Raw genomic sequence first — 15,315 nt, forward strand, 5'->3', positions numbered from 1 at the left:
TTTATTTTTGTGAGTTTTGGGTCTCGTCCCCCCCCATTTATAATTTAACGACAAGTTCCATTAAAATACAGGATAGCCTAAAATATAACCCTTTCACTGCCAGAACGCATCACTGTCCATATGTACATCGCCTCGGGCCGAGGTGCCCCCGGGCATCACCGGGCCATCTCCTCGGCTATAGATTTACTAATCTTGTCCTTTAGATAAGCCGACTTCTGCCACTCAGACTTCAGATCCAGCCACTCGTAATACGGCACCTGCCGGGGAGAAAAAAGAAGCGCTACTGTTTAAAGGGCATCATTAGCTAAATAACCCTCCGACCTGAGCCGGCGCTTCCTGTAACACACTTAATAAAACACAATGTCACCAAATTTAAAACATACTTTTCAGACGAGGTTTAGAAGAATCTGCCCCCGACTTCCATCTCTGGGGTAACACTTATGCAGCCATAATGTCTGGATTAACCCATTAAAGGAGTGCTTGCTGTTCATGTAATAAGATCTCACTCCTACTTCTTATGGCATTCACAGCATTCCTGCTCATTCGCTTCATTCTCCAAGACCTCTGAGCAATTATGTTTTTTACTTTACTAAGTAGATAAGTAGAACAGCCTCCCAGCAGAAGTGGTAGAGGGTAATACAGTGAGGGGATTAAACATGCATGGGATAGACATACGGCTCCTGAATCTAAGACGAGACCAACGACTGATTAAGGTTCGAGGCTTTACAGCAGGAGAAACGGGCGACCAGACGGGGGCCGGATGGGGCCGATCTGTGGCAATGTTTTTATGTGAAGCGCCTGGCATCCAAGCAATGCGGCCGGCGCTCAGCAGCCAAAGGCTCAGACATTGCCCGCCCCAGGACAGCCAACAAGCTGGCACGCGGTTGTCCTTCGCCCACATAGCCTGCCGGCTGCACTCGGCTCTCTCTGTACCGAAGGAAACGCTCCCCCCTCACACAGACTCCCCACTCACCTCCACCAACAGAAAGCCGGCCGCCTGAAGGTGTCGTCGGGTCATAGCGAAGCGGCCAAGGAGGTCCTTACTGCGAGAATTGAAGTTTGGGAATTCCCAGCTCAGAAAGGCAACCCTGGCAAGGGGGGGGGATAGAGATGGCGTTACTTTACTGCGACAGTGAAACATTTCTCCCCTCTGAAAAAGCCCCCCCACTGCACACCACGGGACCCCATTATATACGGGAGCGTTTCTATCATACGGCTGGACGGCGGGGATTAAAAACTAAACGCAGCTTCAGACGGACGTCCTGCCCGTATCCACACGGCTGCCAACCGGCCCGTCTGCTGCGTTAATTGCCTCCTAATCTTAACAGTATTTGCCCGCTGATGCTGGAACGCGCGAAGCTCTGCCCTTTGGTGACTGTTTGCTGCGTTTGCGATCCGGGAATCACCGGCACGCTCGGCTGCGGATTGTTCCAGAGAGATTTATGGGTTCAAGAGCTGGTTTGGGGATTTAGTAAGAGTTTAGTAGAGTTTAACGTCACTGACGGTTAAATAAAACAGGTGCTTGGAAGGTCACCGCCGCTGCCACGTTATTTACTCCGAGCCTAAGCAGAGCACTTGGCTGCAGACAGCGTGCAGCGCTCAAAGGGTTAATGTATGCGCAGGGAGACATATCACGTAATAAGTAGACTTACTATACCTAAGATTATCAGAGGGATTTGCTCATTTAGGGCCCCGCGCGTTCCACTCACCTCCGGGCCCCCTGCGGTAACGGTTTTGTTCCACTCGACTTCAGAAGCTGCGGCGCCGTCAGGTCCTGCAGCGGAACGGGATTATTCTCAGAGTCTAAAACCACCTCTGCGTCTGAAAAACAATAAAAAGCAGAGCTCGCTGGTAAACGCCCGGACCGCCTGACCCTGGCAGACAGCACCACGTCTGTACTAACCCTGTGGGTAACAGTAACGAGTCTGTCTGCAGCACAGATTTACCCCCCCATGCTCCGCTGGCCAAGATGCGCGGCCCATGAGCCGCAGGAGAGCTCGGCGGCCGACTACAGATCAGTGGGTGCCGAATTTGACTAGACGGCAAGAAAGTCTCCGAAACATTGTGAGCGCACGCGCAGAGACAGTGATCAGCTGCACACTCTCCTTACACTCACCCCAATAACCCTCACTCACCCCAATAACCCTCACCCAAACCTCTGCATCCCAGACAGCGCACACACCTCACACAAAAGAAACCCACCGATTAGCCAGCCGTACACGGTGGGCACGCCGTAGTGACACGTTCCTTCCACGGGAAACAAGCCGGTGAGCGCCTCCCTCAGGCCCGTCTGTAACGGCGTTGGTTTGCGCTCTCCGAATGCTGTAAGCGCCGCGTGCAGCGTGTCCGGCTGGAGCAGCGGCCCCCCGTACTCCGGGACCTCCAGCAGCGCCGTGGCGTTTACATGGGCCAGCTTCTGCCTGTAGTTGGAAGATCTGGGTGAACCATCGCCTGCGGGGACACAAAATAGGAACTTGCTCAGGAAAAGCGAACATTTGGCACGGATTCGCTAAATGCGTCTATCCCTCAAAGAGCGAGACGCAGCCTGTCTGTCGCACATCTTTATCCCCGGAACCCACGCGCAGGAAGCGGGGCCCATGGACGACAGAATTAATGTGGCAGCCGATTGGGCCAGCGGGGACCACCGGAGGGGTAGCGCTGAATTTGACGCGGCTGCGTGTTTCACGTTGGCGGGAGTCCGGACCGGTGCGATACCGGGCGACGCAGCCACATTTACCGAGAGTTAAGAGATCGTTACTGTAAACCCATCCAGAACTTCGTAAATATCGGAAAATACCTGAGATCTCGCTGCTAAACGCCGGCTCCAGCACCCGCTGTAAGTACGAGGCGTCCGCCTGCTGCAGCACGCAGAGCGACCACACGACGTCCAGCAGCAGCTGCCGGTCCATCGCGTCCAACGCCGAGCGCAGCCTCTGGTGCACCTACAACATAAACAGTTCAAAGCGATGCCCCGGACACTCCTACGATGTGACGCCCGGCGCCCCCCGCCCCGATGCTGTATAATACACGTTTGTTATTGTTGGTACCAAACTTTTATCCCCGTCTTTCACAAAAGAAAGAGTGGCCCATGTGCTACCAGATTCCTGTAGCAGCCATTTTGGCCAGTGGCCACCAGCGATGAGGCGGTACTGAATTTGACACGGCTGCAGACTTTATAGAGCGGCGCTCGGGAGGAGGTGGTTACCATGCCGTAGAAGTCCTCGCGTCGGCTGGGCTGGAAGTTGAGTCGAGCGAAGGCCAGGACGAGGTTGCAGAGCTGGGGGACGGAAAACGCGTCGGCGTTGCTGATGCTGGCCTGCAGAACACAGAAAAATCTATCAGTGCTGGGGGGTCCGGGACACGAGAGAAACGCTCTGCTAACAGGACCCCCCCGAAAAGTATTCCCTCCCTCTGTCCGTAAATAGTTTTTATAAAAAAATTGTAGCACATTTCACTGGTTTAACTTTAACCTTTTGGGCACCAGAGCTATGCACAGTCTACTGGCACTCAAGAGGTTAAAAGGCACTAAGGCCCCAGTTGTTTTTTTGAGGTGTTCGTTGCACACATTTATCCCCGATATCCACGGGAAGGAAACGGGGCCCATGGGCAGCAGTGTTAATGTGGCAGCCGATTGGGCCAGCGGGTGCCATGGCAGGGGCAGTGCTGAATTTGACGCGGCTGCATTTTGTTGAAGATTCCCCAGCTTTATTCAGTTACCTGGACGAACGCTTCAAACAGCGGCAGGTTGGACCACTTGAGATAGGCGAAGGATTTCACGCAGCGGGAGATGTCGTTGGCGCTCATCCCGGGCACCTTGGGCAGGAGGTCGCAGGCGATTTTCTGGAACACCTGCGTCTGGTGGAAATTCAGCTTCCCTGTCAAGCGAAGAAATCCCATAAAAGAAATGTAACAGCATTGCATGTGATGAGGTCGTGTGACCTGCGCGGGCAATGACATACACCAAGACATGGCCGTCACGTGTCCGGAGAACCATTTTATCCCCAGATTCCACGGAGAGAAATCGGGGCCCATGATCTACAATGTGATGTGGCAGCCATTTGGGCCAGTAGGTGCCAGTAAGAGGGCAATACTGAATTTGACGAGGCTGCAGCTAGCTTCAGATGCGACAGAACATTTTCACCAAAATTAAAGTAAATTGCAGGTGAGCCCTTACCATAGGCGAACGCCAAGTCGACCCAAACGGCGGGACTGAGAGCTATCTGCTTCTGCACCAGGTGATAGGACAGCGCTCTCAGTAAGGGCACGGAGCGGCGGTTCTGCGCAGCCAGCGCCAGCGCTACCTTCCGGGTGTCTTCTGGGGTGAAATGCTCTGCAAATTCCAAAGCCTGGGGGAAAAGTCACAACAGACTTAGCCCTGCTTCATCACAGGTGCCATAGCTAAGGCTACAAAGGGATTCAGGCAAACGGACTACGCGGTCAGCATCAAGTGAAATGAAGCACTGAATCCCTAAAATGTCATTTTATTCAAAATATTTCCATTGTTGCCTTTCGCTCCATTAACCAACACAGGGCCCCCTACTGTATCTCAGAGGAGGGAAATAAAGGGCAGAAACGGGCAAAGAGGCAGAAAATTAATGTATGTTTTTGATTCTTAACCAAGTCATATAGAAGAAGATACCGATCCTTTGGGGAATTCGTTCACATGGAGCTTTTTTACACAGTAGAGACCATTTAAAAGGCTATTATACCCAGGAAGTGACATTTAACTATCCCTAATATCTTATATTTTGCGATGGGGCATAAAATCCCCCCCCAGTGTATGGACCGCGGTATTACGTAAGCTCATCAGCCATAGAAAACTCATACCTTGTCCTCTAATCTGTCCATGAGGCTGCTGGAACTGAAGCCCAGCCGGGTTATCAGGTACACCACGGTTTTCACGTCCTCAATCTCTGTCCATCGCAGCTCCAGGTTCTTCACAAGGTCGCCCACCAGGCTGTTCCTGTCTTCGGTCCGGGGCAACGAGATATAGAAATCGGCCAGCTGCACCAGCGACTTGAAGCCGAGTCTCCGCAGCCGCCACCAGACCTCTGTCTGCACCGACTTCAGCGGCTTGCTCTCCTCCGCCAGCCCCAGCGAGTGCAGGTTCTTTAGAAGAGCCACCAGGTTTCCATTCCAAACAGTGGAGATCTGCAAACAGAAAATGAATCAACGTTAAACCCAGGATGGCCTCAAATCTACCAGCGGGGCGCATGTGACTGCTCAGGGGGTATATATGCCAGGGCAACACTTTCGCTATCCTTATATGCCGGGCTCCCCCCTTACGCACTGTAATTGTTTTAATGGAGATGTCTTTTAACTCCTTCATAGACAGCTAAGATGTGACGTGGGCAAAATTATCCTCGATCCTCCCATCAGCCCAAGCTGGAAGTTGTAAGCCGCTCGCCGGACTCTTTCCGCACGGTTTTACGCACAGGAGCGTCTACTGCTGGTCGCTACCATCACCAGACCCAACCAACCTGTTTATGCATGACTTGGAGAAGCTGTTGAAATCTTTTGTCCTGTATGACAGCGGCCGGGTCAGCCTTGGTTTCCATCACTGCTCTGGAGACCCGGGAAAGAACGATGGCCGCCTGATTCCCGTTGACATCGTGATCTACGCTGAGTTGCAGCAAAGCGTCCGCTCCGGAGGCAGACAGAAGGTCAGAGTCAAAGTCGCTGCGCTCGGCCTGCGAGTTCAGTGTCCGTTCTTTGGCCAGGAGCTTGTCCTGGTGTCTGCAGAGGCTGGAGGTATGGAGGGGCAGACGCTGTGACAGAGGATGTGCGACCTGGCAAACTTTAAAACACTCCTGCGCGAGCGTGCATGGAGGGGACACCGCGGAAGCAGACGCTGCCAGCAGCCGGGACGAACGGAAAACCAGACGGGCAGCCATTGTCCTCGGCGCTTCCGGTCTCTAAGTAACCCAACGGATCAGAAAGAAAGTCAGCCCAACATCTCCAGAACCCTGAAAAACAAATACATTCTAATAAAAACAACACAGATACAAAACGTATGATGCTCACATCTCACAACCCCAGGACCCTCTCCTGAACGAAGGGCTAAGTTATACAACGTATAGATAAATCAGTGACCGGCCCCCTGTATTATATATAGATAAGTCAGCGAGCCGGCCCCCTGTATAATGTATAGATAAGTCAGCGAGCCGGCCCCCTGTATAATGTATAAATAAATCAGTGACCCGGCCCCCTGTATAATGTATAGATAAATCAGTGACCGGCCCCTGTATAATGTATAGATAAATCAGTGAGCCAGCCCCCTGTATAATGTATAGATAAATCAGTGACCGGCCCCTGTATAATGTATAGATAAATCAGTGACCGGCCCCCTGTATAATGTATAGATAAATCAGTGACTGGCCCCCTGTATAATGTATAGATAAATCAGTGACCGGCCCCCTGTATAATGTATAGATAAATCAGTGACTGGCCCCCTGTATAAATGAATAGATAACATGGGGAGAGTAGAAATTGATTCTCCTACAAACGTTGTGAATAAAGCCCAGAGCTCGGTGTCTGTAACGTTATTTTATCCTCGGCATCAGCGGAGAAGCGAGGCCCATGAGTTACAGGCATTCTGTGGCAGCCATTTGGACCGGCGATTGCAAAAGGAGACGCATCACCGAATTTGACTAGGCTGCAAAAACTGAATTCCCCCCAAAAAAGTTACCCTCTCCTGCGTGTAAATCATATCTTTTATTTTGTATGTAATTTGCTGCCTTCTACTCGCCGATACGTTTCTATAACAAAGTGGTTTGATTTTTTATCGGTAGGTGAACGCGGCCCGGGGGTATCAGTATATAATGACTGTATGTACCTCTATTCCCGGGGTATTGATATATAATGGCAATAAATGCCCCTATTCCCGAGGTATTGATATATAATGGTAATAAATGCCCCTATTCCCGAGGTATTGATATATAATGGTAATAAATGCCCCATTCCCGGGGTATTGATATATAATGGCAATAAATGCCCCTATTCCCGGGTATGAAGCAATTACCCCTGAGTTCACCGTCTGCCTGCCTCGGCCACGCACTCCCAGGGCCGACCCCACGCATTGTTGACCCGCTGGCGGCCACGGCGAGCCTCGTGTCCCCCACACGTTATGCAGCTCCAACAGCCACTCACTGACCGTATGCTCGGTGCTCTGCCCAAGGCCCCCGCTCCTTATACATTCCCCGGCACCAAAGCCCCCTTACCGAGCCGGGTCACACGCTGCCTGCAGCCGGCTTCCTTTGACCTCCAGGAAAGGCGGAAATGAGGCGCGTGGTGACTGCGTCACTAGACGTAGCACATAGAGATTGGCTGGGGTCGGGAGCCCTGGCGGCCATGTCAGGTGTGGGCAGCACTGCTGCAGCAATGGACTTCCGGTGTCATAATGCAACATAAGGGGGCTGCAGAAGTGCAGAGTGATAAATCTATTTATTTACCCCAGTTTCAGTGTCTTGGGATGAGTGGGCAGATTCTCAGGGTACTTACCCCAGTTTCAGGATGGATGCGTAGATTGTAAGGGTGAATGGGCAGATTCTGAGGGTCAGACAGCTTGGAGCCGATAAAATGACAGATCTGCTAAGCTTTACTTAATATGCCGGAGCGGGCAAGTAAGACTTTGGTGGAAAAACAGCTTTAACGCGTCCACAAATATAAAATGCACCTGCAGGTAGCAACGACCGGGTAAACCAAAGGGTTAAATGTTATTTATTATTTGTTTATGCTTACTTTGGCTTTCTTCTTGGTTTTTAGGGCTGCCAGGTATTACAGCACGTTTTCAATTAAAAAAAAATGCACCATGCGGGGCAGCAGGAATGTGACCCTGTAATGTGTATAAACTATGAGCATCAAGGGTTAAAGTCACAGCGATAGACTTTGGGTGAAACGCTCAGAACCGGGGAGTCCAATGGCTGGGGGGGCAGATCTGGTGGGTATAAGGAAGGGCGTGAGAGTGCGTGGCTGTCTCTGTCTCATCGCATTGTGCTGAAGGGGGCGCTCTGGCCATCGCTTGCGCTCTAATGCATATGACAGCTGAGAGGTCTCTTTATATTTTTGTGGTGTCCCCCTTGTAAATGCACCGGGGGTATTCTGCAGACCCCCCATATGAACTCCCCCCGGACACGTGATACTCTTACCGCCGGTCAGCTCCAGCGCTTGCTCAGGGAGCGCTGCGGACGGGGGTCTCATGAGACCCCCGTGGACTGTCCTGCCGCTCCGAGCACTTTTTACAAACATGAAGCCTTTTTATTGGAGAGACAAATAATGTGAATGGCGGGAAGCGGGCGGACGGGGCGTCTTGGAGGTGTTGTGGTCGGTAAACATGCGGGGAGGAGGCGGCAGGTGATACCAGATACCGTCATACGCTGTGCAGCGAAAGGGACGGTTTCAGTTTCCAGGCGACGGGACAGTGTGCAGGTGTCTGCGTGTGCGGGAGGGACGACCCGTGTATCGGAGGTCTGACGGTGTGCACCATGCCACAGAAATCCCCCTCCACTGGAACAAAACCGAAGGTAGGGGCAGATCGCTCCGATAAACAGCTTTTATAGCCCCCCGTGCCCCAGAATGGGGCACTGGGGGGGGGTAATTAACACTTTACTGTACAGATGTGATTCTGGGGGCTGCGGCATCGCATTCCATGCGCGTGAGAAGGGGTTACAGCCTTATATTCTGGATCATCTAGCTGCTGGGGAGGGGGGTATAAGGGGGAGGGGGGTATATGAAGGGGTATAAAACTGTGACCCCCGCAGGTTCCGGTCTGGGTTTAAACTTTGTGGCTCTTCTCTCTGAATATCACACCTTTCAGAAATGCGGATACCGATGTTACTTGTGGCTCAGAGTTTGGGAGTTGGAATACAAAGTCAGCAGGACGAGGGTCTCAATGTTTATGGCTGGAGGAGAGAGACGGGGAGAGGAAATAGAAGGGAGGGGGGAGAGAAAGAGAAGGGGGGGAGACATTTAAATCCATAAAGGACGGGAGGGAATTTATTTCAAAGGAGGAGAAAAATTACAACAAGAGCGGAATCCAACTGGGGACAGCTATAAAGTTACCCGCTAGAAGCCGATCGTTTTCCTCAGTGTGATGAATGAAACGCATGCTGCGCGATCGACGCGGGTAAATGAATGAGACATGAAACAGCAACAAATTAACAGATATAGGAAAGGCTGAACTTGATGGACGCAGGTCTTTTTTCAGCCTATATAACTATGAATGAGCTCCTCACACTGGGTGACAGCCGGTGTACCCGCAGAGCGCTCCCGGGGTGTCACAGTCTGTCACGGGCACTCTAACCGACAGCTAATCTCTATAATGAGAGGTTCAGCCCCGCTCTGGACACGGACGCTGTAATTAGCACCGACCGCTGCCCTTTAATCCCGATGTTACCATGGAGACAGACCGGACCTGCTGCTAGCAATCATCACGCGTGATGCTAATGTTTGCCCCGTCCCACCCTCTTTATGCCCCCAGCCAGGGCAGACATGTCCCTTCACCCAAAAATCTGCCTATTCATTCCAAGATTCAGAGATTTACCCCGAAACCCTGATCCTCATTCACAGGAGATACTGAGATTGGTGTAAAATCCCTGAGATAAGGCGGTATGAGGAGAAGATTGGAAAATACATCCCTCCCTGCCACAGACGCTGGTAATCCCTTCCCTGCATCCACTGGTCCTGCCCCCTACAGCTAAGCGCATGCACGGGAGCCTGTGTGTCGCTGGGCTGGCCGGTGCCGATCACGCCAGTGACCCGCTCATCTGTTTTTTGTCCTCAGCAGGGTTTCGCTGGTTAATTAGTAGTCCGTTGCTATAGGGCTGCGGGAGAAACGTGCGGGGTTAGCCGGAGGCTTTAACAACGTCCAAGGATGAGAGCAGCATTTTCACTAATTGGAGACTTAAGACCCTCCCGGAAATAATGCTCACGCCGAGTAATTCAGCATTATGCGGGAACGCTTCATTGTCATGTGACACAAAAGCAGGCTCTGATGGGTCATTGCCGTAGCAACTGAATAAGCATTAAACATGTGTCTAATCCTTTAAAGAATAAAATGACAGATCCGCTGGGGGGGGGTTATGCTTCATCTAAGTGGGACCGCAGCTTTAACGCCTGGAGCTATGCGAGATAATGGAGGCTGCGCCCAGTTCCTCTTATATATGATGCGACACCTACAATAATGATGTCATTTTGAAGAGTGTGTCAGAGCCGGGGGCTTCTTGTATTGTGCGCAGGAGCTTGCAATTCAATGAAACCCTGCAGCAGAGCCTTTCCCTGAGCTGACTAGGTAGCCCACGGTGTTTCTCTGTTAACGCATTCGGGGGCAATTAACGAAGGGACCCCCACCCAGGAAGTGGCAGCAGCAGAGCTGGAAGGGGGGATAGTGGGTGACAATGTTGAGGGTTTAACCGTCGCAGCGCTGGATCCCGACACGTTATTTTAGATGCTTCCATTTGCCGTATGTAGACAACTGCCCCGTTACCCCGCTGGTGGCAGGTAACACCGCCTGGCGAGATGAATCGTGATCCGCGAATTCCGGACCGGTGATTACCAAGAGGATGAGGCCCTTTATGGTCTCCCTGACTCCAGCACATGCGGCCCAAACTCCGGCCCCTCCGGAGAACATAGAAGCCCCGAACCTGCCGGCAGATCGGCCCCCAATCCGGCCCCCGTCTAGTCGCCCGTTTCTCCTGCTGTAGAGACTCAAACCTCATTGGTCCCGCCTTAGATTCAGAATGCGAGGGGCCGTGGCGGATTACGTCCCGTCTCTCACTGATCCTCCCTGCGGGGGCCCCGAAGATCCAGCCCTCCTGCAGGCTCCGGCTGAGGGGGTAAAGGAAGGAGCCCCTCGGGAAGATTTTGGCATCTAGTAATCCCCTGCGGCTCCTTCACTCCGACTTCAGTCCGTGTGGCCCCTGGGGGCCGCGTTGTCCTTTGTTACAATGTATCGATTGAAGTTAATGTGAAACGGATTACGTTATTACTGTTTGCTGTGGATGGTAAAGGTTCTGGCCTCTGACCTGCGGAATTCCGACCCCTTCACAGAAATAATTCTTTAATCAAGTCAAATATTGTCTCATTCATAGTCTGTGAGGGAATGCTTGTCATGTGACTCAAAGCCAGGCGCTGATCGGCGGTTTCCATAGCAACTGAAGAAGCCTCTTAAAAGTTTCGGTGTTGTGTGAATAAAACGAGGGAAGTGGAACAGCAGCTTTAATCCGACCGACGGTCTCGGCCTATAGGCTGCGGTTAGTGAATAGACCCCCAAGGTTGCCTGCGAGTCCCCCCCCCCCCCCCCCCGTCGTAGATGCTCTGTGTTCTCTCGGTGTATAAATGGCGGGCTGTCTCTTCCCGTCTCGCAGAGACTCCTGGATGTCGTCCACAAAGTGATGAAGCTGCAGACCGTCACCAGGCGCTTCATCCACAGCGCAGGGGAGGCCCTGGGGGCCGCGTTCTGGGGGGACGTGGAGGTCTCCGGCCTCCCAGCAGAGGAGTCAGCGTACGATGAACAGGTTAATATGGAATAATCCATTAGTGGGGGAGGTGGGTCAACACATTTACCCCAATACCCTCCAGCGTCCCAATACCCACCAGCCCCCCAATACCCACCAGTACCCCCCATTACCCTCCAGCACCCCAACCACCTCCTAATACACAGACCCCGGGACACGCACCTCTCGTGTTTTTAACGTGATTTGCTTTCCGTGTTTCCAGAAGGCAGACGGGGGGCTGGCGTTTGACCCGAGTTTCTTTAAAAGTCAATACGAGGTGAGGACCCTGTGAGAGAGACCCCCGGGAAGGGGCACTTTGTGTTAACTCTGTGAGTGCCAGGGAGGTAAGAGGATCCTGCGTGTTAACTCTTACTCTTCCTCAGTACATATCATGGATTAACCCCACTGTGTTGCTCGCAGTTCACGTTCCCGGAGAAGGCGATTTCTGTGGCCCTTCGGCGCCCCGAGGATCGCTCGGCCGAGGACGTGCGCTTTATCCGCAGCATGATGGCGGGAATCCTCGGCTTCCGCAGATACAGCGCTCACATGCAGCTCATGCTGGCGAGGGTCGTCTACTACAGGAGGTCGGTGGCCGCCGCGGCGAAACGCGATGGATTTCAAGTTTTTTTTAACCTAAATGACTAAAAAAAATGTAATTCCAGGTTTGGCCGGGGCAGGGTCGTTGTCCGAAGGGGCCATCGAGGGGACAGCTTCTACTTTGTGTTTTCCGGAGTCATTGCCGTCACACAAGACGAGGACGGCAGGAGCGCCCTGCTGGATCCAGAACCCATCCTGCTTCACAAGGGCGCCAGCTTTGGGGTATTAACGGGGGACGTCAGGGGTTAGCGTTAGCGTTACCTACCGCTCCCAAACACATGCCACATATCTTCTGCCCCGTTTTGGATGCAATACCCCTCTAAGCCTAATGCAGCAATGATGATTTAGGGGTAATGTCTCAAGTAGACTGGCTGGAGCAGTCGTTGACCCCCAACGTGGGGCTAAAAATACTCAACAGGCCACCTCATTTTGTACCAAATCCACTTTTATTGCCTTCTTTTCACCTGACCCCCCACCCCCCTGCGCAGGGGCAATGAGCGAGACCATGCGCAGCATCGCTTAGAGACCCTCAAGCATATGTTGGGTTCCCTGAATGCGTTATTGTTGTGGTCCGGTAGGAGATGGCGGCCCCCCGTGGGGTCTCAGGCTCATCACGTCGCTATAATGATCTCTTTCTCAGGAGGTGGCCCTGCTGAAGGGTCTGAGGCGAAACGCGACGGTCGTCTGCATGGAGGACACAGAGTTTTTGGTGGTCGACAGGAAGGAATTCTTCAAGAACAAACTGGATCAGGAGCTGCAGAAAGAGCTACAGTATCGATTTCAGTTCTTCAGGTACGGGCCGGGGGTGAGGGGCTGTCCCCGGGGGCCGGGGAAGGATCATGGCACTAATAGGAAAGTAGGACAGCCAGAGACGGCTTCCCATTGGTTGAGAAATGTGGTTGATGTTCCGCGTTCTGTTGTCGAAGTGCAGACCGCCTGCTCAGCCGCTGATATCCCCGACTCGATTGAGTTTGTTGGGAAACCCAGACAAATCCCCAAAAATGGAATCAGGGAATATGCGATTTTTTTTTTATTTTTTTTTTGCCCTGACTCCACGTCCGCGTCGCCTTCTAGATCCCTGGATCTGTTCTCGAGCTGGTCTGATCCGCTCCTGGAGACGCTGGCCGATCACTGCAAGACGGAGCAGAGCCACCACAGCCAGGTCCTCGTGAGCGACACCAGCGGAACCAAAAATATCATCTTCGTCACAAAGGTAACCACCCTGGGAGGTTTTGGGGGCAGAATGAAGGCGCGAAGGGCTCGGGGGATGTGATGGGATCTGCTGGGGATCCATAACTGGATCCCGCTAGGCTCTCTGTGACTGCGTGGGATACCCAGTGCCCCCACCACCCACTCTGTCCGGTATCTGTCCCCACCCCAATAGCCCTCCTGTCTTAATGAAATACATTATTCCTCCCCTGCTGTCCAATTAAAATGCAGAGGACAGACAGCTCACCAAGGCACCGACGCCAGACACAGCTGGTAACGCCAGCCACGAGGCAGCGCCCCTATAGACGGGCACCTGGTAAACTCCTATCACATTCAGCCAAATCCCGCCACGTTTTACGGTGCGTTCAGAGAACAGATCGTTACATGAAGCCATTCGAAGGTTAATTAACCCCTAGTGAGTCAGGCATAGTGCACAGGGTTAAACATGGGCCAATAGCTATCCCCTTTTCCTAGGGTCGCTGTGAAGTCCTGCGATTGGTCGATCTCAGCCAATGTCCTTCCTTCTTGAAGTGGATCAAGCAGCACAAAGCTCTGCTCGGAAAGGACTCTCCGGGTAATCCTGCAGGTCAGGGATCCCCACCGAGGGTTCTCCTAACATGAGGCAGGCGCTGAGGGATCTATCTGTGTTGGTCTGAGGAGATCCTGAAAGCCCGCAGTGCTGGGGGGGGTGTGATTGACATTAAACGGCTCTAATGATTGGTTTCAGTGATAGTTCTGATACATTCAGGTAACTAATCATTCCCCGTTAGGTGCTGGAAGACGAGGACCCGCTGGATTCCCACCTACAGGGTTCAGTCCGCAGTCCGTTATGGGACCGCCGAGTCCTGCATGTTTAATAAAAAACTGTTTTGATTTTATACAGAAAAGTTCCCCCCGAACACCAAGACCCCAAGAGTCCCGTCTCACAACGCAAAGGATGCAACGTGAGTTTGTGTTCTGTCAGAATTTAAACGTAAAGCACCCCTGGGGCCGGAGTTCTGCCCCCTTGTCTGATACCTATCACCGGAGGTAAAAGCTGCAGGAGGAGGCCGGGGGGGCGCTAGCCTCCTGAGTTATGCCCCGGCTGGCAGCCTGAACAAGCGTATTGACGGGGTAACAGGTTCTGTAAAATGACCCGTTTATTACCCCTGTCCGGTAGCTGCGAAGACCTCTATATTCCAAAAGAGCGTTTAACCTCTTCAGTGCCTGGGGCTTGGTCCGGACCAAATGCCCCAGGGTCAGACCTTTGGAATTTTATCCCAGATTCAATTACCCCTCTAAACACTAATCAGCGTTAATGGCGGCTGAAAACGCGTGATTTGCGATTGCGCTCCGTAAAAAAACCACAGACATCAAAATCAGCAAACAGAAAAAACTCACTATACCCGCAGCACATCAGCTGTGATGAGCTTCTGCTGTGGCAGCGACTTGCATTGGCATTGTAGATGTTGTTGTGGGAAGGACGTGGGCTGCGATTAGATGTACGTTTTTTTATCATTTAGCTGTCAGCTCTTTTGGGATTTCTGCTCTGGGGGTCTGATTTTATTAGACAGGTCGATGGGTCGAGCACACGCTGTTCTGTCCTGCAGGTCGATCTCGCTGGAGAATTTAGAGAGGGGGCTCCCTGCGTCCCACCCTGACACTTCAGAGCCTCTGGATTTACGAAGCGACTTAGCGGCCGCCGTCTACCTGCGCATCGACTCCATCCAGCCAGGGCACTACTTTGTGAGCATCCCGTATTACACAGCAGGGATCTAAAAGAGCTTCTATACAACGGCGGCACCGATAACGCCGCTGTCTGTGTAATATATAATATAACCCCCCCAGCGCTGTATACAGTAATATAACCCCCCAGCGCTGTATACAGTAATTTAACACCCTAGCTCTGTATATAGTAATATTACTGTATACAGCGCTGGGGGGTTATTACTGTACACAGCTCTGGGGGTTATGTTACTGTATACAGCACTGGGGGTTATATTACTGTATACAGCGCTGGGGGGTTATATTACTGTAT

At 52.3% G+C, this 15,315-nt stretch overlaps 1 protein-coding gene and 6 non-coding genes across 7 annotated transcripts; all 7 read right to left on the reverse strand.

Annotated features, from left to right (window-relative positions):
* Positions 1 to 155: 155 nt before the first annotated feature.
* LOC149272872 (FAST kinase domain-containing protein 4-like) lies at positions 156 to 5,894 on the reverse strand. The gene is made up of 10 exons (XM_089506652.1): positions 5,481 to 5,894; positions 4,828 to 5,151; positions 4,175 to 4,346; positions 3,718 to 3,875; positions 3,206 to 3,316; positions 2,798 to 2,942; positions 2,203 to 2,451; positions 1,710 to 1,821; positions 974 to 1,088; positions 156 to 257 (listed from the first exon to the last, which is right to left on the reverse strand). The coding sequence occupies exons 1-10, from the start codon at positions 5,892 to 5,894 to the stop codon at positions 156 to 158; spliced, it is 1,902 nt and encodes a 633-aa protein (XP_089362778.1).
* LOC149272873 (small nucleolar RNA SNORA5) lies at positions 1,924 to 2,045 on the reverse strand. The gene has a single exon (XR_016279516.1). It is a non-coding gene; the product is annotated as a small nucleolar RNA SNORA5 (small nucleolar RNA).
* LOC149272874 (small nucleolar RNA SNORA5) lies at positions 2,544 to 2,678 on the reverse strand. Its single transcript, XR_016279522.1, has one exon. It is a non-coding gene; the product is annotated as a small nucleolar RNA SNORA5 (small nucleolar RNA).
* On the reverse strand, positions 3,036 to 3,169 carry LOC149272875 (small nucleolar RNA SNORA5). Its single transcript, XR_016279524.1, has one exon. It is a non-coding gene; the product is annotated as a small nucleolar RNA SNORA5 (small nucleolar RNA).
* On the reverse strand, positions 3,549 to 3,683 carry LOC149272876 (small nucleolar RNA SNORA5). The gene has a single exon (XR_016279521.1). It is a non-coding gene; the product is annotated as a small nucleolar RNA SNORA5 (small nucleolar RNA).
* Positions 3,977 to 4,110, reverse strand: LOC149272877 (small nucleolar RNA SNORA5). The gene has a single exon (XR_016279523.1). It is a non-coding gene; the product is annotated as a small nucleolar RNA SNORA5 (small nucleolar RNA).
* A 634-nt stretch (positions 5,895 to 6,528) lies between the features above and the next one.
* Positions 6,529 to 6,660, reverse strand: LOC149272878 (small nucleolar RNA SNORA5). Its single transcript, XR_016279515.1, has one exon. It is a non-coding gene; the product is annotated as a small nucleolar RNA SNORA5 (small nucleolar RNA).
* Between the last annotated feature and the right edge of the window lie 8,655 nt (positions 6,661 to 15,315).

The sequence above is a fragment of the Sceloporus occidentalis genome, unplaced genomic scaffold, assembly GCF_023333645.1.
Source record: "Sceloporus occidentalis isolate IW3139 unplaced genomic scaffold, rSceOcc1.0.p SCAF_404, whole genome shotgun sequence".
Taxonomy (NCBI): Eukaryota; Metazoa; Chordata; class Lepidosauria; order Squamata; family Phrynosomatidae; genus Sceloporus; species Sceloporus occidentalis.

Bases quoted from the DNA above. Each gene is read 5' to 3' on its own strand.
- LOC149272872 (XM_089506652.1), bottom strand. From the start codon at position 5,894: ATGGCTGCCCGTCTGGTTTTCCGTTCGTCCCGGCTGCTGGCAGCGTCT. The intron at 3,317-3,717 runs GTAACTGAATAA...TGTGTTCTGCAG, and splicing joins TGTTTGAAGCGTTCGTCCAG to GCCAGCATCAGCAACGCCGA. The intron at 1,822-2,202 runs GTGGGTTTCTTT...ATTGTTTTTCAG, and splicing joins CGTGTACGGCTGGCTAATCG to ACGCAGAGGTGGTTTTAGAC.